This window comes from Xenia sp. Carnegie-2017, unplaced genomic scaffold, assembly GCF_021976095.1.
Source record: "Xenia sp. Carnegie-2017 unplaced genomic scaffold, XeniaSp_v1 HiC_scaffold_22, whole genome shotgun sequence".
Taxonomy (NCBI): domain Eukaryota; kingdom Metazoa; phylum Cnidaria; class Anthozoa; order Malacalcyonacea; family Xeniidae; genus Xenia; species Xenia sp. Carnegie-2017.
The window spans coordinates 7,081,459-7,109,252 of NW_025813485.1; the positions used below are offsets into that span (position 1 = coordinate 7,081,459).

The 27,794-nt window shown below is 34.7% G+C and overlaps 3 protein-coding genes and 1 long non-coding RNA gene across 4 annotated transcripts; 2 read left to right on the forward strand and 2 right to left on the reverse strand.

Annotated features, from left to right (window-relative positions):
- Positions 1 to 1,046: 1,046 nt before the first annotated feature.
- On the forward strand, positions 1,047 to 8,846 carry LOC124445713 (immunoglobulin superfamily member 10-like). Its single transcript, XM_046996459.1, has 7 exons — positions 1,047 to 1,212; positions 1,446 to 1,585; positions 2,154 to 2,426; positions 4,993 to 5,310; positions 5,504 to 5,836; positions 6,077 to 6,394; positions 8,368 to 8,846. The coding sequence occupies exons 2-7, from the start codon at positions 1,474 to 1,476 to the stop codon at positions 8,589 to 8,591; spliced, it is 1,578 nt and encodes a 525-aa protein (XP_046852415.1). The 5' UTR covers positions 1,047 to 1,212; positions 1,446 to 1,473; the 3' UTR covers positions 8,592 to 8,846.
- On the reverse strand, positions 7,577 to 8,282 carry LOC124445714. Its single transcript, XR_006948231.1, has 2 exons — positions 7,939 to 8,282; positions 7,577 to 7,830 (listed from the first exon to the last, which is right to left on the reverse strand). It is a non-coding gene; the product is annotated as an uncharacterized LOC124445714 (long non-coding RNA).
- A 3,000-nt stretch (positions 8,847 to 11,846) lies between the features above and the next one.
- Positions 11,847 to 24,847, reverse strand: LOC124446522 (fibroblast growth factor receptor 2-like). Its single transcript, XM_046997364.1, has 16 exons — positions 24,743 to 24,847; positions 18,114 to 18,254; positions 17,693 to 17,980; positions 17,053 to 17,346; positions 16,011 to 16,346; positions 15,566 to 15,892; positions 15,121 to 15,384; positions 14,849 to 15,043; positions 14,550 to 14,657; positions 14,146 to 14,345; positions 13,790 to 13,912; positions 13,488 to 13,558; positions 13,244 to 13,284; positions 12,929 to 13,025; positions 12,692 to 12,793; positions 11,847 to 12,064 (listed from the first exon to the last, which is right to left on the reverse strand). Exons 2-16 carry the CDS (start codon positions 18,217 to 18,219, stop codon positions 12,037 to 12,039), a joined length of 2,580 nt encoding a protein of 859 aa, XP_046853320.1. The 5' UTR covers positions 18,220 to 18,254; positions 24,743 to 24,847; the 3' UTR covers positions 11,847 to 12,036.
- On the forward strand, positions 24,779 to 26,968 carry LOC124446523 (titin-like). Its single transcript, XM_046997365.1, has 4 exons — positions 24,779 to 24,890; positions 25,412 to 25,699; positions 25,893 to 26,195; positions 26,303 to 26,968. Exons 1-4 carry the CDS (start codon positions 24,779 to 24,781, stop codon positions 26,326 to 26,328), a joined length of 729 nt encoding a protein of 242 aa, XP_046853321.1. The 3' UTR covers positions 26,329 to 26,968.
- Positions 26,969 to 27,794: the final 826 nt, after the last annotated feature.

Sequence of the window (27,794 nt, forward strand, 5' to 3'; positions counted from 1 at the left end):
TGTTCTATTTTTATTGCTTGAGCAGCTGTGAGTATGGAATTTTAAACACGTGTTATATGAACAATAAAATTAATTTGTGCAATTCATGTAAGTTGTGACCGACTCGTGGACGACGAAATAGCCAGAATTGGACACTTGCCTTTCATTGTTTAATTACAATGAATAGGAAAAACTTCTTTTCATCATAGGCATTACAACGCATAGGGAAATATTTTTGAAGTCTCGTCATAAGAACGGGATAGGAACATATTCTTGCAATGCTGTGATTCTGTATTTCTGTTGATGCTTTTCTTCCCGTTGCCAACGTCAACTATTGAAGGTCAAACTGAATATAAGTGGGTTGTTCTATCCAACATTCTATAAGAAATCTCGTTGAATCACAGCCAGAATGTATACGTGCAAAACATGCAAAATTGATATCAGCCCGATGCAATAACTTTGTAAAAATATACTACGAAATTCCAACAAGTTATGACGTTGCGGTTTTAAACTCAAAATCATTCCGTAAACAAGAAAGTTTTCATTCCATTGGGAACAATTAGTGCGTTTTCTGATACAGAAATAAACATATACAATCAAATACATGTCTGAGAAAAGAGCGAATTTGGCCACATAAGAGCCAAAAGTAAAAGACTACAAATTGTCTAAATTATCATTTGTGAAAATCTGTTTCTCCTTTTTGTGGTATATTTGATAAACCCTCTATATTGTGTTTATGAGAACATCAATTTAAATCACTTAATCTATCACTTCCGTGCGATGGTTAACCGCAACTGCAAGGTCATTTAGGCACTTCTTATTTTGAAACATGGTTCATAAAAACTAGTATGATCAAGAACTTTTTCACAAGCATAAATACGGAGATACATTGTCTTTAATTACTGATAATTTATAATGGTGCGTCATTAGTAAATATAAAAGCTTCCTTATAGTCCAAACAAAATTGCGGTTTCACGATCATGATCTAGCATATTCTACAATATTCTTTCTTTTCACAGAAGACTGCGCTGTGAACGCTTATATAAAGACCAAGCAACACATGTTATTTGTAATTATAAAAGTGTTGATTCTACTGTGTGGATCTGAAGATTTAAAAAATAGTCAGATTAAAGCTTTGATAGTTTTGATCCATTCTTTTGAGCTTTGAGAAAGAACATAACGAGTGCTTGTTCAACGTTCTATTATACATTCTCTGGTAGCAGTTAACAAGGGGTAAGAGTTATTTGCTTTAAAAGGGCGGGAATCAAGCTATTCATTTTTGTTTGTATTTTTATTGCTTATTAATTTCTTCCTTCCGCTGCAAAGAATATAAAATGAGAAGGCAAATGCGGTTTCTTATGTATTTTGCGATCGTCGATCCTGAAGTCACGCATCAAAGTCCTGAAGTCACGCGTTAAAATCCTGAAATCTTACAATTTATTTGAATTGGATGTAAACTTCTTTAGAATCAAAGATAAAAATCGGAGAGAGTTAATGAAGATGTATGCCGTCATCACGAAAAACATACAGCAAGTTCTGCTTTTTTGTCTTGTCCTATTTTTTTCAATATCTTTACCTGGCACAGTTGTGGCGTCAACGTGCTCAAGTAAGTATCAAAGTTATTTTTCAAGTTTTACTTTTTTCAAGCAACGAGGAATCGTCTCATGATCCGGCCTGGAAGTTGTTTTTTTTTACTTTGACTTGCGCGCGTCAACAGTTTGCTAAAAACTGAAAAGTGGATTAGGGGAACATCATCAAAGGTTGACGTCTTTAGGACATAACTTGTAATTTAAAATTATTGCAGCTCTAATTGATCAATTAGCCAGCTAACTGCCAAATTCATTTTCGAAAACGTATCCTCACCGATAGTTCTGAATTGTATAGGAGCTACCTTCTATTGAATGCTGCTTTCTAAGGCTTCACCACATAAATGCCATTTACCGTTTTTTTTGTGCTCAGGCTACATGTTGACGAAGAAATCACAGTGTTCTATTTCTTTAGCTTCTTTTCATATTTCACGAAAGCCATTTGACTGACCACGCTTAACAAAATAACGTCGTGTGTTTTGAAGCGTGAAATAATAAGCTATAAATTGACCTCCGTCGAAAAAAATGCCAGATTTAGACATTATGCCTTTGCTCATTTTCAAATTTATTCTTTATATTCGTTCATAGACGTGAAATGGTTAAATACTGACCACAGTAATTTTCTCTGGTCGATCGTTGGTGAATGGAGAATTCTGAGATGCACCACATTTGACAACGAAAACGTTAACACGACTTTGTGGATTGATCAGACCAGACCCGTGATTATCGACGGAGTAAAGATCAGGGAAATTTCGAAAAACGTTTACAATCTTACCAATCTCCAGCTGAAAGATACGGCAAGCTATTATTGCAAAGCATGCGATTCTTTCAAAAATTTACTCCGAGTCAATGTTAAAAAAGGTGAGCGATTCAATTACTGCAAAAAAATTTATTCATTCACTATTTTATTACTGACTATGGGTTCATCTCAGTATTTTCCACCTTCGTCATAACTATTGCATACTAAGAAAATGATGAACTTTCGTGAATTTTCCCAAAAATTAAACAAGTTATTGTTTTTTACTTGATTTAACTCTTTGATACCAGTCAAGGGATCGCTTGCTGGCTTTGTTTTCAATTGTGTTATCAAAGATGTGCATACTGCGACAGAAATTAATGTGTTTTAATGAATGAATTTCTCTAACTGTGAAGGTGATGAAAGTGATATATTGCGAATGACGCACGTGATTTAGGCGGAGAAATATCCTCTTTCGCCTTTTTTGTAATCTGTTGGCGTTTTGCGTGGTTTCGATATTACTCGACAATGTATCGATACAGAACGTTATTTGCAAAAATAGTAACTTTGCTCTTTATAGAATTCACAAAAAACTATTGAAACTTTACTTATAAGAAATTCTTTGTTTTAAAAGCATGAAAATATGCCGAATAATGCAAATGACGATGATTGATAAAATTTAAAAACTTCAATTTTGATCCAGTCTGTGCACTGTCATCGGCAGTTGATAAATTTTTTAGTTTGAAATAGATGCCCACTGCCGAGTTTCGTAAGTGTCGCAAGTTTGCTGTGTCAAGATCGTGTCTAAGGCCGGAATTAACCATACATTAATATTAGGTACATGTTGAGTGTATCTAACTGTTGCGGGTCGCGGGTAAAATGCTTCATTACCATAAAAAGAGTTGTATCCAAGTAAATCTTGAATGGTTAGTGATGCTTGGTATTAATGAAAAGCTAACTATTTCTTTGATAGTGATTAGTGTATAACTTATGTATATTAATATTTTATTTGAATACGTAGAACAAACACAAATAAATCAGGATTTTACGCAACGCTTATGAGGTATTTCTATTAACAACAGAGAACGTGTATCTTATAGACCGTGGCTCTAAAGGCTGAAACACACTGGGCAGTCGCTTCAGTCGCGCGTCCAAAGCGAATCGATGCGCACGCGTCAGTCGCTTGAACTCTAGAAACACACATGCAGCGACCATCGCGACATTTACCGTGGCGTCTATTGAACATGGCGGTGATTTTAGTTTGTTACAGACACAGATATCACTTAAACTTTTTATTTTGGCCTTTATTATAGCTACTAATATATGAATATTTACTCAGTACAAACTACTATGTGGAGAAAAGAGAACAAGCCAGTTAAAACACGCCAATATGATCATAGCACATTACGCGTATATCGTGGATAATCCTATTCTGTGCATTTAGGTTGTGCATTAGGGTTCCAGTTTGTAGCTCCTATTGTCCCTATTTGATAAGTCATATAAAAACTGAAAGATTCCAGTGTGAATTCACTAAAAATTGCTTTCGTTTTCCAAGGTATAATCTATAAATTTCGTATGATGCTTATGACAGGAAATATGATATGCATTTAGGAAGTTAAAATGTATCTATTGGCCAATCAGTGTAAAGCGACTGAAGCGACCAAAGTCAAAAGTTCAACATGTTGAACTTTCAAAGCGACTAGCTGACGCGACTACGCTACTAGCTTAGTAACCACGCAAAGCGGTAGTTTTAGACGCGCGACTAAAGCGACTGCCTAGTGTGTTTCAGCCTTAAGTGTAGTACATTCATAACAAATATTAGCCATTAATTCAAGATTTATTTTATTTGGATACAACTCATGTAATGGATATAAAACATATTATTGCTAAGTAAAAGAAACTTGCCAATCGTGCGCAAGGAAAAGTGGAAGCCGGTTTTACTTATATAATCTATATAGCTATGAATTATGATCCTAAACGAATTGTGTTTACAACTTGAAGTGGATGTACGCAGTTTTCAACGGTTATGTCCGCAAACCTTGCAGTCTCTAATTATAGATTTACATACTGGGTACATTGTGTGTATCATAAGTATAAAAAGACATTAAAATATGTCACCGGTGCTTTGGATAATTAAGATTTGTGTTTGTTATACCTATCATATATGTGTTGGATTTAAACTTTAAAGTATTTTATTGCTCTAATCTTGCATATAGTTGTGCTCTTACTAACCGTTAACAATTCAGGGAATTACTCGTGTACAGCTAGACATGTTGTTAACATATTGAATAGCATTGCTAAATGTAAAAATTCGCATGCATTGTAAATTGAATTACTTATAGTTATAAGGGAAACACAACTTTCCAATAGTCGGAAAGTGTAAGTTATTTCTTGAAAATTTAACATCGACTTCTTTCAAACTTTTCTATGCAAAAAAAAATGGATTTTTTAGACCCGCAACTTTACCCGCGACCCCCGACCCGCGACAGTTAGATACACTAGTACATGTCAAGGATTAAAGGTGACACGAAGGAATTTTCACTAATAATCTCATAGAGACGTTACTTTATTTCTGGAAACATCCTTCATTCCCCTTTATAAAATACTTGCTTTCGTTGGACATTTTCATTCTTGTTAAAGTTGAAAAGCTTACACAGATTAACAACGTATTTTACATCACCTTGTATACAGGCATTGCGTTTGCTAAACCATCGATTACGAGGCCTGACAACCCCATCACGTACGGAAGTAATGTCCTCCTGAAATGCTATTTACACGGAAGTCTTTATGACTATGATATGCGATGGTTCAAATTGTTACCAAATGGTCAAGAAATTGAGATGCCTTCTGTGAAATCTGTAAAGTGGTCACCGAACCCGGCGAAGAACCAACAAAGTGCTCTGTTGAATATCAAAAACTTCACAAGTATAGAAGAAAAATACTTTTGTCAACTGAAACGATACACAGTGAGGCATTCGTCAAGAACAAATGCCTATCTTAAATTGCAGTGTAAGTGTTTCAGATTTAATTAGAAACTTGCGATACTGCCCTAAGTCAAATGTGAGCACCCACGCAACTAATATTTTAGCATTTGCTCCCAAAATCAGCACTCAGCATTATGTGTTTATTTTTTACATGACATAAGTTGCTAGATGGACTGGCTCTAAAATATGTACCCTTGAAAAACGTCTGTTTTTTACAGCCCTTTTCACGCCCTCTGTCTCAATTCAAACTCGTGATGGACATCTGGAAGGAATCGAAGGAAAAGAATATTTCGTCAACTATAACGTCACTGGAACGCCACCACCTCGTGTCATTTGGTATCGATATGCAGGGGGGAGGAAAGAAAAGCTAAGCGAGTGCAGCACCCAAACAAGATCGTGTGAAGGTCCATCGAGCGAAAATATTTCTGTGACCATAAGCAACTTTACCATCAAGAATGCGAAATTCAGTCGAGATAATAATGTCACATATATCTGTGAAGCCAGAAATGCCAAGGGAACCACAATTCAGGGGTTTACTCCGTTAATAAAAAGTAAGTTTTTTGGAGGAATTACTGTTATTTATATGGCGCGCCTAGATTTGTTTCTCAACATGATCGCTCAATAGTGGGTTATTCACTGTTGTCGTTTAGTTGTCTATTAATTTTATTAGAGATCTATTGCAACGTATCTTACTTAAATGAACCTATATTGCACGGAAGACAAGTTTGCTGAAGAAAATTTCCCGTATGTTAATATAGCTAACATGATAATTAATTGTTTCTCATCACCAGCAAAGCCAAATTTGATGCGTCCAACGTCCGAAATTCAACTTTATAAAAAAGATCTCTTCCTCCAGTGTTCTCCGTTAAAAGATGTGAATCGAAAGGGCATGACCTTTTCATGGGCTTATTGTGACATTGACAAAGTTAGTAAAAAAGGCTCGACATCAGCATGTGAAAAAGAAAAGAACTGGAAAGACCTTCATTCATCTAGCGGTAATGCTCTTGCGATTCAGTCCAATCAAACAGCTGGAATCAGATTGTACCGTTGTCGATCAAAAAATGATATGGGAAGCGATGAAATTATCTGGAAAATAGTTATACCACTTGGTAAGTGACATATATTTCACAATGCATAACTTATTTCTGCGTAAGCTGCTTTGACAAGGCAAGTGTGAGAAAAACTTTTTCCTCTTTTTCATTAATCAGAAAATTAGTGGTGATAAAGTTAAAATGATGGTGGCTTGCTGTCGACATTATATTATGTTTAGATTTTTCGATTTCAGTGTGAAAAATTGTAAGCTCTGCAAAATTCATTCTATTGCTCATTAATTTATTTAACTTCGCCAAAAACATGCTGTCAGTATATATGCATAAATCGTCAATGGCAGGGAATATGCTGCAGCTTTCGCCAATCACAACAGCTCGTTAATGTCACAAGGGTTTAGATAAATAAGCTATTTCAAATGAAATATTTATTTATATGAAAAGCTTAAGACATCACACAACATGATTATTAACAAGACGCAGTTAAAAACTTTAAATTTTCAACCAGAGAGTTAATAATATACGATAGTTATAAAACGGGGGAAAATTAAAGATTAAGAAATGAAAGAACAGATGCTCAGGCAAGATAAATATTAAATGGTGTGATATAATACTGGCATTTACAATTGAAGAGAAAAGTGTGACATTTACAATATAATGTTTTAAAAGAGGGACCCAACTGGTTGAGTGAGCCTGTTCGTTAAGTGAAAAGCCGTTTTTTTAGTGCATTTGAGTCTAGAGTTCCCCCATAATTGGTTGTGTCTGGTAAGGAATTGTAGGTGCTTGAAAACAGGGAAGAAGGTCGTAGTTGTTTAATTTAGTTGCGTGAAATATCCTGTGTTGAAAACAGGGTTTTAAAAGAAATAGGAAGATCGTTGCATACTGTGAACTAGTTGGGAACCAGCAATTTCCTTTACCATTAATTCGACCAACTTAAACATCACAACATGAAACAATTTTGATTTGAAACTAAAGAAGCGGAGCAGAGCTGAATGTATAAATACTAACTCTCCCCTCCCCACAATTTGGCATTGAGGTTTTCGCCACAGAAAACCAGAACCAACCCAACTATCAAATCACCAACACTCTTAACACCATTACGATATTTGCAACCATAAGACAAGTAACCATAACAACCAGCATATTTGCAAACATCTCAACCCTCAAAGCTGACAAAGCAGCAATCATTCTAACCATCAAATCTCAAACCAACTCAATCAAAACATTCAGTAGTAAAAGGTGGAATATTTGTGAGTGCATAGCAGTCACCATACACTGGAAATTGTAAACATCTATATTTTAGATGGAAAGATATTTATCATTTCATAAGTAGAATATACACTTTCCTAAGATAGGAAAATTACTTTTCCCTAGCAAATTAGAATTTCAATTTGCAATATCCAGAATATAGTGTTGCCGATTAAGCAGATTCGCTCTCACAAATCACGAACTTACGGCCCTCCAACGCGTTCATCGTCTTCGAGTTCGAACGATGTAACCTTAGAAGGTCAAAAACAAATAGAATAGACGATAGATAAAAACACAATCACAATTGCTCTGAGGAAGACTTTCTATTTATAATCATTAATGTAAAGAGAGAGACCTACCTATAACACTTTTGTGAAATACGCACTTGACAAATATTGAGAGGGTTTTGTAGACGATAATTATTACAGTTATGAGCAATCTTTGGTTCGCCTCTCCGTCCGTCAGTCCGCATCCGCAATTCATCCCAACCCAATGTCACAAACACCGAAAACAACACGATAATTTCATCAGACAGCTCACAAGACTTGTTGCACAAGACTTGTTGACAGACGCATGAATAGGTTCCATGTTCTTGGATTGTCAACAACACCTTGTAAAAGTCTTTTTTTGAATTAAGGAAGAAAAGTCTAGTCTAGTGCATTTATGTAAATATGAATTCTAAGTTTCAAACTATCTTTGAAGTTTTTACTGCTATCGTATAGTATAATAGTTTGCAATGATCTGTATGTGACCTTTGTAATTGTAACGCTTGTTTTTTGTTCACACAGATGACGCCATTCCCATTGAGATATGCAATAAATTGTTTGTAAAAGGTGTTGACAAGACAGGTGTTGATGGTTTCGATTCTGTAAAGATATGGCAGGGTGCAACCGCCTTTCTCATTCTCCTCCTTCTTTTCACATTGTTCATCACATACCATCGCAGGAACTCGTTGATTCACATCAATAATTTTAGGATGACACGTGAAAAAATCATAGGACATGGTGTCTAAGAAACGTACATTTGTTTTCTGAGCGTCCTGCTTTTGCTGTGACCTTTCAGCAATAAGATAATATCATGTTTTGATTAAATATACAAACTCAAAGTGCTGAATGACGCTGGTTTGGGATTATAGAGAAATGTTTATCTTAATGAAGAAGGGTAAGAAAAGATCATCATAAACTAATTTGAAGTCAGCTTTTGTTGCTTTGAAAGGTATTGATTTGTAAAGTGTAACAAATAAAACAATTTTTGTTGAATGTCCTTATTTGCGGAATTCTCATGACAATGTTCAATGCCCGAATTAAGTAAACAATATTAAAGTGGGTGGGGATTAGGAAGTAAGGGAGATTTTCTAAGATCAATTTTCATAAAGACGTCACTATTCTATATATGCCCTTATACAGGGTTCCCCCAAAAAAACGGACCACGCAAATAATTATGTATGCATCAAAATGAAACTTGCATAAGACAATTTTTTCTACAAGAGTTATTTGTTCCGCCTTGTTAATTTAGCTACATAGTTTTGTCCTACCTCGTTACGACTTAGGAAAAAATATGATTGCGTTTTCAATGTGGCTATTATAACTCAGTTAGCTATTGTCACTTTGATTTTAGTTACAGAGCTTTTGCGTTTGTCATTTCTCTTTTCAAAATGTCCAACACATTAAAGCCAGGGGCGGTGGAAAAGGGGGGGTTAAGCGGGCTGCAGCCCCCCCAATAATTCAGATGGGGGCCTAAGCTTCCCCAATGAAAGAGCTACCTTCTTCAATATTTTTTCCTTAATATATATTTATGTTTGAAAAGGGAAATCATCGAAATAGATGGACTTTTAAATACTGACAGCCATTTTGAATACTTACTTCTCCTATGGACTTTCATTTACTTGAAGTACTGAGAGTTAATGCTAAGAAGAAAATTGCGCAAATTTTCTAATAGAACATGACGTAAATGCAATGGCAATATGACGCATCTTAAATAAATACCTTTTTCATTAGTCTGGGACTGAAGCAAGGAAAGAAAAAAGTGATGTTGTTTGTAAGTTCGACAACTACAACTACAAAGGTCAGAATGCTTCGCCCCTACCAAGATATTTTTTGTCTGAATGCAAAACATCTTCCACCGCCACTGATTAAAGCAGCATTATAAACAGGGCCGTAGTGACTGGGGGATGTGTGCGTGTGGTAGGTGAGTGCACCATCTCCTATGATTTTAATCAGTCAGCAAATGTTGGCAAATATTTGGTATAAAATTGAATGATCGTCACAACTGAAAGTGTTGACGAAGAAAAATTTAAATCAGTAACAACTTTATGATAGCCACTCGGATTAGGAATTAAAATACACAAATTTAAACTCTGCTTAGATGTCTGAGTATCAATAAAAGCTACTTGTATTTTTGATAGGCAAATCTAAGCAATTATTTCATAACACGACATGGTAAATTTGTAACTATAGTCAATAGACATCTGTCTGGCTTCCCCGCTATCTTCCGCTAAAGCTTTTAATAATTGGATAACTGGACTTTTGTGATTTTGCGCTAGTTATCGACTGTATCGCAATTTCTCCATATTCTGATTCTCCATGATGTAAATTTTGATCTTCGAGAAAGATCTTACAAACAAGCTTAACATTGAAGCGATTGCAAGAAAGCGGATTTGGTTGAAACGAAGACGACTCGTTTTGCATTGATGATTTGTCAATAAAAATTTAAACTTTTATAAACTCATACACGCAGTTTGCCGTTAGCATGGTCAAGATATATTACTGTAGGCCACCTATCCTACCAGGTCCTCTTGTTGGCTCTGCACTAATGTAAAATTTCCGCCCCCTTCCTCCCCCTCTCCCACACACGCACAAACAATTCTTGCGCCCTTTTGGCGTTATTTGTAATTTATATTTTAAATATTTCTTTGCAGATAGTACATTGCTCGCTTGAAGTAAAAATGCTTATTTCATAACACGTCTTTACGTAGCCATCAAATTGCTCTAAAATGTGTAAAAAGCAATTACGAAAGTACAGCTTTTAAAGTTTCACTTGGAAGGGTATTTCAGGACCCTCTGTCACTTGGCTTACCCTTCACATGCTCTTTTAGGTTAATGGCCTCCCAGCGTAAAATCCTTGTAAACGATCACATAGATTTGTATCAGTATTAGCGTAAGTAAATGATAAAATTTTTATTCAAGATACTTTTCAATGTCCATAAATTGGTTTCAAGTTAAGAAATAAACAGCACAAGATACGTTTCTTGACGCTCAATAAGTTTCAAAAATTTAGGCATACTACGATGTTGCCATTCAGAAACTTGACTTTCAACAACTTGAATTTTTGAAGAAGAAACACTCTAAAACTGCAGGTTTGTGACCATTCGTGTTTTCAAGCGTGTTTTTCTTATTAAAGGACATATCGAGTGTACAGCAATCAGCAATTGGCCTGAGAATACAGAGTAAATTCAGTAATCGAGTAGCTTTAGATTTTGGATGAATTTCCTTCTATTTGTGTGATATACTCAATAAACTCACCAAAATTTAAAGAATTCATTAAACTATAGTACACTAAATGGTGGAGTAAGTTTCAGTTTTTCAGCAGGATAAAAAATTGAACTGTATCATATCGCGCATGGAGTACTGACCGCAAAACTTTAACATGGTGGATCGTAGTCGTGACTCATGCAGGCAAACCTTGAAACAACTACAATATATCAGAACGTTCACATGCACTTAGGACGTGCGTTAATTTGAGTTGTTTCAGGTTTTGTCAAAAAAATTTTCCATAGAATGTTCTCGAACGTTATGGGAAAAGAAGATCTTTGCTGAATAACAGTGGTTTCGAAAGTAGTCGCCACCTCAACGTAACCGCCCCCTTAAAAGTATTGCCGTTTTTCGTTCACCATGTACATTTGAGAAATTCACATGAAAATGACTTTGCTTAATCGAATATATGGACCTGTTTAAGTAATATAAAACTATAATTAAATGAAGATATGATCTTCGCACTTTGCTGGACAATTTAAGCAATTGTCTCATTAACATGAACTCCACCGGCACCGCAGAGGTCATGGGTTCGAATCCCGTTGAGTCACCTGAATTTTTCAGGTTCATGAGACAATTGCTTAAATTGTCCAGCAAAGTGCGAAGATCATATCTTCATTTAATTTCAAACACCGCACTGCAAATAACAATCTTTCATAAAACTATAATGCTTGCAGTTTGGTGAATCTAGTGAAGCTTTCATATTGATTTATAACGATCACCACAAAACTAGTCAGTTTTATTTTAATAAATATTTTATATATTTCAATGTGATTTCACACAGCAATTAACAAGTGACCGTTAAAGGTCTACACATGTAAATAATTATAGTCTAAGAGGAGGGACTATGGATCACTTGTACGTAAAGAAACTTCTGCGAGCTGTCTAATTCTTCTTCAAAATCATGAGTGATTGCATCAAAGTCTACTAGACAGCAATTCTTTCTACATCTGTTCTAAAGATAAAAGACCTGCATCGAAATGAATTACGAAAGCACAACTTTCCAATAAACTGTCTGCTTGAATAAGATCTGTATATTTAGGACTCGGTTCAACCACTTGGGAATTTAAATGTCATAAAGCAACATGCTTTTATATAAATCTTCTATGACGTTGCATACGATTTCTGGATTCCAGTTTTAGGATTCCTATTAAAGTTTTATAAACTCTCTAGAATTGCGAAAAATAATTTCGAATTGCCAGTTTTATAAATGAAAGTTTCAAAGTTTAGTATAACATAAATGTGACCTTACAAGGTAATTTTTGGTCCTTCTAATACTTTGCTACAGCTTTGATCGTATATTAGCACTAGCTGCAGCATGAAAAACAATCAGCTTCCTAAAGGACTCCATAATTTTAAATGTTCTGTGGATGGGGCTTGTTACCAGGCGTGGCCAGCAAGTTCTGGTAATTTTGATCCCATGTAAATTTCAGATCATTATTCATTTTTCAAAAAATATAATGTTTTTGCAGCCAGTGGACATAACTGAGAGAATATTTGCAAAGAAAGAACAATTTTTTCGGGTTGCATGGCCAACTTGCTGCAATGCACAATGAAATAATTAAATTTCGCAATTTTTTACCTCAGTAATTCATTGTGTTTTGTATCCAGTAGTTTAACAAGAAGTGAAAATGTCGGCCTATCGTCCGGGTTACTTTTCCAACATTGCTTCATCAGGTTTGACCTACATATGGCATGTTGTAATAAATGTTTGTAACATATAAAACCATACACGGTAAAAGAAGAAACCATGCAACTTCAAAAAACTATAGATCATTAGAATACTGTTAAATTTTGACATACTTTCTTGAATACATACATGGTTAGCGAACAAGAAGACGGGATTGGCATTCTTTCACCTGAGACTAAGAAATCTAAGATGTCCATATTTGGTATTCCAGAATAGGGAGTTTCACCTAACATAGATATCAACAATAAGTGTTGCTCCTTTAAAAAATCTGATGATTTGTGAAAAAATATTTTAGTTTCATATGATCAAGAATAACATTTATAACAACTATGATGGAAATGTAAATACGCCTATTCCTTTTTATTTCCAGAACATGCATTGTGGCACACCCAAAGGTATCCAAATGGATGTAGAAGATTATGTAATAATACTTAGTTCGCTTACCTAAGGTAAAGATTTCCCATAGCACGACGCCAAATGACCAACTATAAAAAATAGCGCTTGACTGTAAGTTTTAAGAACAAATCTGTGGTCAAAGCTAACATTGCTGAAGTTCAATGCAAAAAGTTTATTTTCTAGAGCTAGACTGATTTCCTTTAAAGGCTCTATCAAGTGGTCAGACTTGTGTGAAAACCTAATGACAATATATTCTCTCCCACTGCTCTATACAATAGTCTTATACTCTTACACGTCTGATTTTTCTGTGAATACTGTGTCTTGAATCGATTCAATTGCCATCCACTTTAATGGAAGTAAACCCTGAAGAATTGAATAATATAATGATATAGTTAGCCTTTACATAACGCTGATTGTTAAATTGCCAATACCAATTACTTTTCTCTTCATCAAAGCTAGTTTATTATCGAAAAATTGTTTATGAGGCTTAAAAAATATTTTATGATAAAAGTCAACTAAATTAAAACAGCAGCACCAATCAGATCATTAATCTTCAAACGTTGTTTTTGCACATTTTGATTTTAATGAACTTACAGACGTTTTTTTCACATATTTTTGATATCTATACACATCTCTTGCCAGGCCAAAATCCGAAATTTTAGCTACATGTCTGTCTCCCAACAAAACATTCCTTGCAGCAAGATCTCTGTGTATCACCTTAAAGAAATGTCACCTACATATCAAGGTTTGTATACATGTAAAAGGGATAAAACGCCCTCCCCCACTTGTAGTTTGTAGGAAAGTAACAACTGGAAACTGTGACATCCTCACACCCCTTTGCAGTTTGCTGAAATAGCAGGGAAGGTCATAAACCAGTCGGCCTCTGTGTTTCAGTAACCCAAACTCTGGTTTCACATGGAAGCTGTAGGCGATTAAAAAACAAAACTAACCCTTCTTGAAATCAAAAATTCCATTCCCTTAGCAATTTGAAAAGCAATGATGCTCAAGTCTTGCTCTCCAAACTTGCTTGATAAATCCAAAGAAGGAGAAGTTTGGTTGCTTTCATAGTGACTTCGCCCGTGTAGCAGAAAAGAGCGGAGGTCACCAAAAGGACAATACTCCAACAGGATCCACAAATCAAAGCAATTTCCTGTGTAACATATATTTTGCAATTTTCACAAATTTTCAACAATCAATCTTTTAAATTTCTTGAAGGAGTAGCTGAATGAAGTGACACTATCACACAAGTGATAGCATCAGGATCTCTTTAACCAAAAAACAATTCAAAAAATTCCAACCTGTATGATTTGTTGACTAGTGAAACTAACGCACATGCTGTTCTAAGAATAAATACCTTTCGTACACGCTCCTAATATATTCACTATGTTTTCATGTTCACCAACGTGAATCAATATTTTCAATTCCGCCTGAAGATCGAGCAGTTTTTCTTTGTCAAATTCATCTGAATGGACATAGAGAGGTTTTTGTGGAAAATAGCTGGATTGAGCTGCATTAAGTGTACTGCTATGTTTATTGGCTTCAGGCTACTAACTCTAGACTGGCATCAGGCTACTAAAACTAGAATGGCTTTAGGCTACAAACACTATAGATTAGCTTCAACGGTATTAATGCATTAGGCTCATGCAGTTAAACCTTTAAGTTTCTTCACTGCAACAGGACTGACATGTTTACAACAAACGTAAGTGCTTTTTCGTCTGTGTGATGAACTAAAAAAGCCTGAGAAACGGAAAGTCTTCTTATTTGAACTGTCGCGTGGACAAAACTCAGCGATTCCATGAGCATGCGCCAACCATACGCTGCCGAACTCTCCTCTACCTAGCTCTGAATCTGTTGAAAGATATAATTTCATTTTCAGATCAAACTATAGCCAAACTACATTTATATACCGTAATTTTAATGCTTACCCAATTTTATTTTTTGTCTTGGAAACTCCCATTCCGAAGCATAAGGTATTTTTTGAACTTGCTCACGAATATCTTTGCTGTAGTCGAGCTGCTTTAAGTAGTCAGGCATTGGAGGATATGAAAATATGTACATCCCACCATATAGCCTCATTCTTTTGAACATAACTAGGCCTATCATGCTTAACGTAATCAGAGATATTACTCCCACTGGAATAGCCGTCTGCAGGATGAAGGGAAGTGAGCTGTCAAGGTGAGCAGACGAATCTGTCAATCCAAGATTTGCTACGTTAGAATTATGATATTTTAACTGCAGCATACTTGAACACACGAGGCATACCTAATTTTGAAAGCAATGCTAATGCAACCAAATGAAATCTTAAAAATTGTCGAAATCGTCACTTGTTCTCTATTCCCCTTGAATTTATCAAAAACAAAATAAAGTTACCTAGCAACCCATATACTTTGTAAGAAATAAGATCTCTTCCAAACTTGTTTTCAGCTTTGCAAAGGTACTTTGTTCGTTTGTAAGGAAGACTCTTGAGGGTAATCTTTGAGGTCAGGTCTCTCCCCGTCGTTCTTGCAGAGTTTTCTTTTGCAATTTTATGCCAAAATGTAAGGTTCTTTGCTTGACATACTTGCTCATTCATATCACAATAGTACCACGTGAAATTCACTTTCTTTGGGTTCACTGTTTTTACTGAGCAGTTTAGTTCGAGTCCGTGTTCAAAATAGTGGTAATCACGTGGTTTGTCTTTTTCTAATATTGGTACAGCTAAAAATTAGTAATTCACTCGTCAAATAATGTTTCAATATCAAAATCATTGTGCATGATGTGAATTAGTCCAACGTCATTTGACTACTTTTAACAAACAATTCCTTCCACTACTCACTGTGTACTCCAATTTTGAAAGATTTTATCGCTTTTCCTTCACTATTCTCTGCTAAACACGAGTATGTTATGTTGTCGTTATCCGGGTATTTCACTGCTAAGATCGTAAAAGAGTTTCTAGTTATCGTTGAGCCCAAATCGTTTTCTAAGCAGTTTTCAATATTTGTTCCAGGGCATTCCTTTATTAACTCTTGAGTCATTCCATTCTTTGATCGAAACCAGGTTATGTTTGGTATTGGAATGCCGAATACTGTGTACTTAAGATGGAAGTCTTTGCCTTCTTTCAGGATCATCATAAGTGATGCATTGAATTCAGTAAAAAATGGTATGCGAGGCTCTAAAATGAAATTTAAGAGATTTTCATGGCTCATCTTTTTTTTTCTTCAACTACAAAAATTTTTCGTCAAAACATGTTTTGATTAAAGTATTTTTGCATGACCACAAGATATGTCAATAAACAGTACGACCAAGGGAAATAACGACCCATTGAAGATACAAGCAGGGACATGTATCAATTGAGATAGTGAGAGTGATTTCCATTTGTTTCTACTTTTAATTAACAAGACATTTCACTGGAGAATGTCCGAGGCTTCACACAATCTTAAGATTGGAAGTATAATAGTATTTCATCAAAAAAATGTCTAATGAAGTTTTAGCTTCGTTTTACCAGACGTGTATTCCTTTTATTTATGTTCACGTTTATATTCCTTGTATTTATGATGTTGAGCTAGTGAGCGTCAATTAGATAGATCCTTTGAACATATTCCAACACTCCTAACATATTTCCAAATTTTGAATAGAAGGAACGTGAACACTGAAAGTTCAAATACCTCCCCCAGTTTGAGCATAAATGCAATTTGTTTTACTAGATTTGATCGGATGAGATCAAGCACTCCCTCTTGCTCTGAACTTTGCAACTATGTATAGAAGGCTCATCACACCAAATCTAAAGAAAATTTGCATGTATGGCTACACTGATCGCCCACTTCCCTATAGATCTAGATTGTTAATGCAAAGAAGTGTGAAGTTCAAACAGTGCTTACTTTGAGTCTGCACCATAATTGTCGCGTTAGCCAAATACTGAACGATCCTCCTCTCTATTTCACACACGTATGTACCGTCATCATTTCCTGTAACATTAGGAATTGTGAGGATTTCTTTGTTCCAATTGTTAATGTATGTAAGGGAGCTCTTCAAACTCTGATTCGATCCTGCTTTGTACCATCGTATACTGTACTGCCCATAAACTTTACAAACCAACGTAACTGTGCCACCATAAGGGGATACGTTTTGAGGGGGATCCTTTGTCACATTAGGAATTGCATAGGCGTCACCCTCTTTGAAAAATAAATTTTGAAAATGGCTATAGTATAACATTCTGAGCTTTAGTTAAAACTTCAAATCTTTTTTGTCATGTTTGTAATCCTAACTAAGTATATTTTATTTGTTGAGCAACGTGTTGGTTTGACTATAGCAATCCAAGAAAAACTTGAAGAAACGCGTTTTTGAAATAATGCAAAAATTTATAGAAACTTACAAACATGCTTATGAAAATCTATGCTAATAGAAATCTATGCTAAAACAGTAGTGAGGTTATGGAAAATAAGAAGTCAAATGTTTTTACAACTGAAGCAAATGCATTGAATTAGACTGCTGTTGGCTCTGCATGGAAAGAAAGCATACTTATGAAATAGTATCCACCGAGGTACTTTCTGGTCCCACAAGTCTCGCAATAGTAGCGACCACGATCTCTCTTTTTCCAACTATTTATTCGAAAAACATTTTTCGATAAAATTGTAACAATTTGATTATCTGGATGACGTTGGGTCTCTCTATTGCGGAACGTCTGCCACAGGGTAGAGTTAACTTTATTGCTGGTAGTTCTGCAGTCGAACGTCCATCGCTCTCCTTCAATTAAATTGTCAATCCCTGATTTGTCGTGCCTTCCTGGTGTAGTCCAATTTACTTGATCTGTTTTTAAAAAAGACATTTTTTCACTGATCTAGGTGAATTGTAAAAACGGTTCAACTAAATGGAAAACAGTAACAGTGACAATAATTATTAGCAAATTATGTAAGATATATATATAGCAATATCAAATTACCTTTCCCTTTTAACGACAAACACCCATTACTATCAAACGCTTTTACCAGAGTTTGGAAAACATTTTGCAACCAAAAGATTATTTGTATCGCGCGGGAAAGTTTCATTTTCTAGTTAATTCACCATCTTTGAAGATGCATACCTGCACAAAAAAACAGTCATTATATTTGGCGTTAAGTAGCTTTAAAATCGGGAATCAATATTGCTTTCATAGGAAGCATAAAAGGTCTTTAATAAAGTCTATATTGCTGCTTTTTATTTATCCTTACCTAATCCTTACCTAATTACAATTTTTAAGCGCAGTTGACTTTAACTTGGGCTCACTTTACAAGAGTATTATTTAAGCTTAATATACTATTTATAGTGTACGCTTTAAAAACAAATGTTCCACACAATACCATATGTTTTACAGCAGTAAGTGGTTTTTACTTTGCATGATCGGAGAGCCTAGACCTATTGCCCTCATTTCAGACAAGCCCTTGAGTGATTGCAATCGATATGAATGAAGAGAGCAGTACTTTTTGTTCCCTGTGGTGGTGTAACAGGCTTTTGAATCATGATTATTTTATGCTAGTTAAAATGTAAAAAGTGAATCTTGGTACTTGTGCTTAGATCAGTTGGTTGGTGTGTTTTCACTTAAGTAAAGCACATATACTGTGCTTAAATTAATGATAAGAGAGAGATGGCATTAAAAAATTTCACTTTGAAAATTAATGATTTCATCCTACGCTAGCTGCTTTGATTACATCTATATACTGGTAAACATATTCGACAATTTCATTTCTCATTCAAGCTATATATACATACAACCGTACATCCTGTGTCCCAAGTGCAGGAGTCACTATTTTACTAAGGTGATAGCCGGGAGGGCACATTGTTATACACTTTGTATATGTAAATAAACGGAAAAAATATGCAGCCTCATTAAACTGGAGAACATATTTGAAGCATGCACATGTAAAACATATTAGGTATACTATGGTGTATTACATAATGCTTGTTCTTATGTATTTCACATCGTGAATAAGATTCAAAGATTAATGTCATTCTATCTAAATGATATCTTTTTGAGAGATCATGATCTCCCAGCTGGCAGTCTAATATAAAAATGCCATTAAATATAGTGTTTGTTTTCATAAATTTTATATTTACATTCATCGAACAGATAAAAAAAGAAAAAAACAAAATGTGCTTGCAAGCCATGCAATATTGGTCCCTATGCATGAAAGATAACGATTCTATCGCGACAAATCATTGAAATATAATCTACACTTTGGTTGAACGTGAGCAAGAAAACAATATTTAGATATTTATCTGAACTAAATAAACGCTGATTACGAACGAAAATTTGGCCATATGTGCAGAGTTATGTTTTTGTCTTAGAGAAAGAACACTCAACTTTTTTCGCATCTACTTACTCTATGACCTGACCAGTTACAGATTACTAACATATCCAATGTTGGAATACTAATAAAAGATAACTTTGCAATTTATTGGGGGCAGTGCCATTACGTTGAACCAGACTGCCTCTGGTCCTTCAAGGATGGGGTGCCCCTCTTCAAAATCGGAAAACATTAGCATTTTTTAATAGTCTTTAATAGAATACAATATTCGCTGATTTTTAATTTATGTACAGAAAAATACCAAATATAGAGCTTTCTACTACCAGGAACATGAATTCACAAATGACTTTTGATGTGAAATATGCAGTGCTTCAACTTGCCCAAACATAAACCTATACTTCTTTATTTTATTTTCATGAATAAAATCGTTGAGGCTGCCCCCTTGCAAGCTGATTGCTTGGGTGCCCGTGGCTCTGCTAACCCGTAGCTTATAGTAGTTACGAGACTGCCTTTTAGGAGCTCTTTCCCACTTCCAATGGTGAATCTCTCTTGCAGCCCACTGTATTCGATGCCTATTTGCGATTTAGTATTACTACTGCATGCTGAATTAAAAAAAGAGAAGAAAATTTAATTTGGCTTGAACAAGGTTGAAATTGGCATTACAATAGCATATTGTAGAGCTAAATAGGTTTTGTCAACTGTTGATGCTTCGATAAGAAAAATAATAAAGAGTTTATATTCCCACAACTTTTATTTTCCTCTTTAAACATTCTTGGAAAGGAGGGCTGGATTGTACCACCATCGCCCTGAATTGCACGAGTTCTTCATTGAAACATAGCTGAGTATTATGTTCCATATTAAGTCGATTTATGTTACAACAATTTAACATAATTTTATTACAATAAGGTTGAGACCCTAAACATTCAATCTCCTCTATAACCTCACTTTGACTTTTTGATGAATGATCTTCGTCATTACTCATTCGATGTTGACGTGAAGGATCCTATTTGTTTCTAGCCACTTCTATTTACGTGGACTACATTCAATGTTTTAACCTTGAAAAAGCGATGTCTCTGACTTTACATTTGGAGAGGGCGCGGAGTAGGCATTCTGGCGAGTTCCTTATAAGGCGACACTACTTTGACATCATGGATAAAGTATAATGTCGTTTCAATACTCGTCCAGCTGTTGTTTAATTGAGACTGGTGTTTTATCATTCATGTTCACTAAGCTCCAAAGTTTTATTTGGTAACATAGTGTAATCAAACTAGCGAAAGGAAACATAAAAGCCAAGACTTTATGCAAAAATATTTTAGGCTGTAATATGATAATAAGGGGAGTAGCGGCAAAGCATGGCATTAGTAGTATTTTGCATGTTGCAAGACGTTGTATTGCGTCAAATACAGCGTCATACTTAGAAACTTTTGGCATACGTACTTTTCATTACGTTTTCAAAACACTTTATCCTGTTTTTGTCACTATCAGAAGTACGTCATGTCGAGGGAAAAGCTTATGACGCTCTGTGACGTATTATAAGTAATCTAAAAAAATTTTCTCTTTGTACAGCTCCATACTCCCGCAGGTCTATTGACATCTCCATAGAGATAACATTGCAAGGAATGTTAATAATGCAACGACAAGGGAATGCGGCCAATTCTCTTGCCTCTTATGTAATTTTTTGGACTAAATTAAGACGCAAATTTTCCAACGTGGATTAAATAACATTACTCAACAGCTATATTTCATACACCTTTTTTGTGTGGCTAGTAGCTCATAACGGGATGACGATTTACAAAATTTTCCAGTCATGCTAGAACGACCATCCACAGTAATAGGATTTAAAAGATAAATACAAGCAAGGATTTAAAACTTCTCTGGGTTCATTTTGGTGCATTTTTACCTTAAAAATACAAGAACAAAATCCTATTGATCCAGAATTGAATTGCAAAGAAAATCACATGAAATATCTGTGATGTGTCACTTGTCTTTATGAACGTATTATAAATACAGTTGCCAAACGGCAGACAACCGTATGAAACAGTTATAGCTATACAAACGATTGGATAGCGCTGACAGTTTCTTTACAGTCTAATTATAAAAACTTTGACTGATAAAAGCTGCGTATAAGCTTCGAAAAATTATGAGGAGCAGAGAAGCTAGGTTTTCAACACTGCCTTTGTAGCCTGTGAAATAAGTGATCTGTCCTTTTTTGCCACTAGTTTATTATATAAAATAAACTCAAACACTTGCTATTATATATGTTTGTGCAATAGGATATTTTTCGAAATTGTTCCAGATGCTGTTTAAAATTCACGTGCAGCGATGAATCATGTGATCGCATTTTCAAAATGTAAAGGAAATAACAGAAATGAGAGCCATAAAATTGCTTTTCGTTAAATGCATAGCTTTTATTTTTGTTTATCCAGCACATTTCTCATGACAACGGAAATAACAATAATTGCTCCTAATGCAGTCTTGACGAGTTTTAAGTTTTGTTACTCAATTCATTCGTTGTTTACATTCAGCGTGAAGATAATTTGGCAACTTCATGCTGAACAAAAATGACGACAAATGTTTGTGCATGTTCGTAGCTGACGTCTTCCCGTATTCTCAAATCTGATTGTTTGCTGAGCAAACTCGTCGTTCGGCTATGTTATGCAAAATTTATTCTGTAACTTGAATGGTCGATGTAATATAATTTAGGTTGAGCATTTAAAATCTTTCTCAATGTGAAGGCTGGCAAATATACTACGTAAATGAAAGTTTGAATCTTCTTATAAGAAGTCAACATATAAACTTGTATTCATCAAAAAGGACTGTTATGTTGTGACGGTTGATTTGTGTTGGAAATACGTTTATGCATGTAATATTTTTCTTCGGTGTTATGTTAACCACAAAACAAAGTAAACATTGTTGCTTGTCGCAAACACGAGATGAACCGCAAACGTAATTTCTAGCAAAAACAAGATGCTCCTTACAGTTTTGATCAGCGGTTTCGCTTTATCGCCATTAACATATAGAGAATGTATCAATACAAACTTTGACCGTACATATATATTCATATAAATGCGGTTTTAAAACTCAGAAAGTCTTAGCTACGTTGTGGGTTTATTACGTCGAATATTTTCTAGAGACAGGAAACACCTCATTTGTAGAGAAGCTCGCATAGCAAAATTTATAGATAACATTTCTCATGTATATAGGTAGCTACGTAAGAGGAAGATAACAAAATCTTACAGTTTTCTGCTTAATGGTATTCAATATCAGCAAAAATAACAAAATCTCATAGGGAGTTTTCTGTTGTATTTCTTAACAAAGTGTTTGCGTAAGACAATGAATCTGTTTAAAGAGAGAAAACCACATCTGCGTCCATATAATATAACAAAAATTCATAAGATTGAATCGAAGTCTGCTAATGACTTCCAAGGTCATCTAATGAAAGCGAATGGAAAAGCGCCGGAAAACTTTGTATGTCAAAATCAGCATGCTAACTCGTTAACGCCGTCATCAATTAATGAATTGTAGCAAATTAGAAAAACGATTAGTTTAGTTTTTATTCTCTCCTACAGCAGCCAGCATTTACAAGGTTTTCATTTAAGAATCTATTCATTTAAAAATAGCTAAGCTTCTAAATGAATTCTCCATGAGATTGCTTAGGGCACTATGTTCAAAGAATAAAAACGTAGGTATAGACTATATCCTTTATGATACCGAAATAAACATATTTCATGCTTTTTGAGCGTGATGACTTACCTTGAACTGTGTGGTATAAAAATCGTGCAATTATTTGTACATCATAATGTGAGAATGTTCACTTCAAGCTGCGCGCAGAATGAACAATTACTGCCAAAAGGATGACGACATTTAGCTTTTTTTCATCACTTCATTCAACGAAACAAAACAGAGAAATATGTTCCGAAGAATGCTCTGTTAATTGTTTTGTTCATATTTTGTAGCTAATTTTTTTCATTCTTACGTGCCTGCTTGCATCGTACGTCGAGTACTCGAGTCAAAGAAATGTCATAGCTTGCAATGCCAATTTTGAAAAACTCTCAGCTCTTTAGTTAAATAGGAAAAACTCGCAATAGTCATGTCCCTATTACCTCGTCATTCAAAATAATTGAAAGAATATATATATGATGATCACATCATAGAAGGTAATGTAGTGATGTGATCATCTACCCCGCTCTTTACTAATAAATCTTAACTTCAAAAATGTCCACAAACTGAAACGGATAACTGCGTGCCAAAAGAAATTGCTCCTTATACTAATGCGCTTTTGTTTCTTATAATTTCCTTTTGTTATTCTATATTAATAATGACTGTCAGATTAATAACAAGAAAAGTATGTGCTGACATTCGTCTTTCGTTGACCTTATGAACAACTTGTAATCTTATTAAATATTATAGTTACATAAACTGGTGAACAAAGTGTAACAACTCTATCAGCGTGCAGGTCTGTAGCTACTTACACTGAGAATAACATGTTTCTTTTGCGTCAAAGACGTTTGGGGTCAGTTATTTATCAAAGCTTTTAATCGTGCTAACAGCATGGTAGACCACAAAATTGGGAATTGGCGATCGGTTTCCAATGAAAATCCGTTTTAAATTTTGTGCTGATTGAAGACGGGAAGGTTCTATACGTTCCTGTGGAGCCGTAAATTCAATCAACACTTCGACCGCGGTGAGTATGGCCTCTCCATGATATGAAGTGCCACTTATATATAAAAATATTGACCATTTGACAGTCATAAAAACAACATATGGTGCGAAAAAGAAAATATATTTAAGCAGAGAACAGAATGCAGTTGAATTTATCATGCAAAGGCTTTCAACTATTGGAATATACGAATCATTTTACTTTTCTGCTATGAGACAGATATATTAGTGATTGTCAGGTGAGAGGAAAGAACTCGAATATATAGACCATTGCTCAAGAGAAGATCACGCCTATTTCATTTATTTTTTTTATTTTTTTATTAATCAAACTCTACCCACATGTTCAATCATATAACTCATGATAAATGTCTGTAAAAGCTGTAAGAACAATTGTTCGGCTACGCTGTTAAGCTGCAATAGCAAAATATAATTTTCTTTTTACTTTTTCAAGAACGCCATGAACTTGATTTGGACTATATATACAAAGCAAATTAGAAACGAAAAGTTGAAAAACCAGTGATTTTTGCAATATAGTGTGTGTAAAACATAAAAAAGCGAGCGAATCATCCACAACTGACAGTCACATGGGTCGTATGTTAATAAATCCCTTGATATTTATTATGTTCACCTTGTTTTCATATTCATATTCAGTTAAACATTTCCAATGGCGATGAGTGGACGATACATAAACTTCTACCTCATTTCGTTCGAAGTCGTTTTCGTAACACTGGTTACTACTCTCGACGATAATCGATGTTTATCATCTACAGGAAAAGGTAAGCAAGCTTTAGAAATTTTGCATGATTAGGTGTTAATTGGTTGGTTTACATTTCCAAATATCTGTGAAATTTGTCTTCACCGCCACAGTCAATAGAATCTATGCAAATGTCATTTCCATGTGAAAAGAGTTAAGGAAAAAGTCTACTCTGTAAAGCCTGTGTGTGTGATAGCCATAAAAATGTACGTCACAAAAATGCTGTTTATGATCACATTGTGGTATTTAAAATGGCCTATACTGTGTCACTTCCACAAGACACAAAATGGAATATACATCATTGACAATAAAATGATAGTCTCTGCTGTTGTTGAAGACAATCGATGGTTATTATAACATGATCATGACAATTGAACTTCACAATAATAGTAATTTGTCTTGAGCAAAATTTAATAGCAACATTTATGATATTCCCTTGACTATGGACTTCGTACATAAATATTTTTTGTGAACAAATGTCATCAGTTTGCAAGAGAAATCAATGATTAGTCTTCGTTTATGAATATCAAATATTATCTTAAGATAAAGTCGGTTGGATCACTCCGGGAAGAAACACTAACTCTGGAGATGACGTTTTCATTATGGGAGAACAATGGACATTTGATTGCCAAGTCAAAAGCAACAATGTAAATGTAACCCTATGGCAGAAAATATACAACAGAGAAATTCAGCGTCATCCAGATGGACAATATATCAAAGTGTTAAAGAACAATGTTTTTCAAATAAATGGATTAAAAAGACGAGACCGAGGTCGATACTATTGTAAGGCCTGTGGCACCAGCAAGTATCTCGGAAAACTTTTTATCACCCGTATGTGTGCATATTAATTTATTTATGTTGAGTTGAGGAAATCTGTGTTAGCATTTAGCAATAATGTACTTCCATGCAAAAGATACTAGAAAACGAATTACAGATTCGCAATAATGAATCAATGATCTAGCAATAATGTACTTCCATGCTTAAATATACTAAAGAATGAATTTTGGATTCGTTTCCTTCAAAGGTGGTCTAGCCTATGCTAATCCAATCGCATCTAAATTGCCGAACCAAACAGCATATCCCTATGGTGACACTGTTACCTTGGTTTGTAAAGTTTATGGACAATACAGTATACGTTGGTACAAAGCTGGGTCAAATGAGAGCTTGAAGAGCAGCTTAACATACGCAAATGATGTTAACAAAGCAGTGTTTACTATTCCCAGCGTAACAAAGAGCGATGAAGGAACATACGTGTGTGAGATAAAGAGAAGGATCGTCAATTATGTAGCCAACACTACCGTAACAGTGCGATTAGAAAAAAATGAAGGTTAGATATCTTTATCTATCTATGGCAACTTCAAATTTGATAGTAATTTAATCATGTTTATTAATGATCTATTAAACTACCACTCACATTGTATTCACCGTTTTTAGGTTATAAATTGATGTTTGGAATGTGATCAATTCAAAACACGAAAGGATACTTTAGTCTAACATCGTAGTCGCAAGGACATGTAGAAAATTGTTAAAAAAACATGATTTGCATACAAAGTCTCTTCATCGTATGCAGCAATGCCGAAAGATGGCAAAAATTCCAACCATCATCAATAAATAAATATGTAGCTACTGAAAAACATTGGAGCACTGCAAACTAAGAAAACATGTTTGATGGAGTGATAAAGAGAAACTTGTTTGGAATCGATCCAAAGAAAACACTCAGCCAACGTCAATATAGCATACATTTATTTGGTTGAGAATAGTGAAGGAAAGATAGTTCAATCTTATACAATTTGTCTATACACTTAGTGATTTAAGCAAATGAGATGGTTGCAGTAAATCTACTTCTTCTGATGGTATAGAAGGTACACCATTATCCTATGCCCTATGAACGTCAGCCATGTATTGTTTTACAAACAAAGTTGCATGTATATGCATAATGCGAAATAGTAGAGTGTTATAAAATGATGCAACACATATCTCTCAAAAAAACCTGTATACAGCTATCTACATTCTGACTTTAACGATATGTTTATCCAGTACGATGTGTTTCTTTGTTTGTAAATATATTTCCAAATATACAATTGACGAATTGCTATGTAACTTTGACACATGATTTATGGAAATTTTTATGGGCGTCTTCTCCCTCACATACTCTAAATTTCAAAGACTACAGAAAAAACCATTTAGCCGTGTAAATTTACACAACGTTCGTGTAAACAGACAAACTACACCTACCAAAGTGATATGCTACCCTTTTGAGCTGTACCTAAATTGTTTCTAACAAAGTGTTAGTTCATACAAAACGGGCTTAATGTAAAGTGCATATTATTCTTGTTTGGTTTGGATCAGAAATAAGTCAATAAATGCACTATCAATGCATGTGTCTAAAACACAACTATAATGTAATGGTCTATATGTGTATTTTGAGCGTATAAACTCCAAGGCATTTTGAAAAAGGCACTATCCATCGGTTTTATCAAAATCGAAAATATTATTTGAAGGACCATAAACTAGTAATTCAATATACCAGTCACCTATTGCTTTCTGTAGGCCGAAATCGAGTAACAAACTTTTTCATAGAGCTTAAACAATTAGAATTGTAGCAATGCATGTTTTAAGTTATTCTTATAGGGAGAGACGTTTCATTGCCTCCATTAAAAGTAACCTGTATTTTTTGCCTTGATTCAGTTGATTGTTCAATATCAAAACAAAAATGCACGGCCAATGACGCTTCTACTAATTTTGTTGATCGATATAATATCACAACAAATAATATCAATGTCTTCTTCCAATGCATCTTTCATTGAATAATATCAAAATAATTTGTACTTAGGACGGTTGATCTAACGTCATCAAATCAACTGGACGTCGCAATTGCAATTTCTTCGCTTTTTTCTTATTTGAAAAATAACTAAGATATATTATG

What these genes read in the sequence shown, in the direction of transcription:
- LOC124446523 (XM_046997365.1), top strand. Translation starts at nt 24,779, where the DNA reads ATGGCGATGAGTGGACGATACATAAACTTCTACCTCATTTCGTTCGAA. An exon ending in TTTATCATCTACAGGAAAAG is followed by an intron (nt 24,891 to 25,411) that starts GTAAGCAAGCTT and finishes TATTATCTTAAG; the next exon opens with ATAAAGTCGGTTGGATCACT. An exon ending in GCGATTAGAAAAAAATGAAG is followed by an intron (nt 26,196 to 26,302) that starts GTTAGATATCTT and finishes CACCGTTTTTAG; the next exon opens with GTTATAAATTGATGTTTGGA.
- LOC124445713 (XM_046996459.1), top strand. Translation starts at nt 1,474, where the DNA reads ATGAAGATGTATGCCGTCATCACGAAAAACATACAGCAAGTTCTGCTT. An exon ending in TGTGGCGTCAACGTGCTCAA is followed by an intron (nt 1,586 to 2,153) that starts GTAAGTATCAAA and finishes ATTCGTTCATAG; the next exon opens with ACGTGAAATGGTTAAATACT. An exon ending in TGCCTATCTTAAATTGCAGT is followed by an intron (nt 5,311 to 5,503) that starts GTAAGTGTTTCA and finishes TGTTTTTTACAG; the next exon opens with CCCTTTTCACGCCCTCTGTC.
- LOC124446522 (XM_046997364.1), bottom strand. Translation starts at nt 18,219, where the DNA reads ATGAAACTTTCCCGCGCGATACAAATAATCTTTTGGTTGCAAAATGTT. An exon ending in CGGTGGATACTATTTCATAA is followed by an intron (nt 17,347 to 17,692) that starts GTATGCTTTCTT and finishes TATTTTTCAAAG; the next exon opens with AGGGTGACGCCTATGCAATT. An exon ending in TGCAGTGAAGAAACTTAAAG is followed by an intron (nt 14,658 to 14,848) that starts GTTTAACTGCAT and finishes ATGTCCATTCAG; the next exon opens with ATGAATTTGACAAAGAAAAA.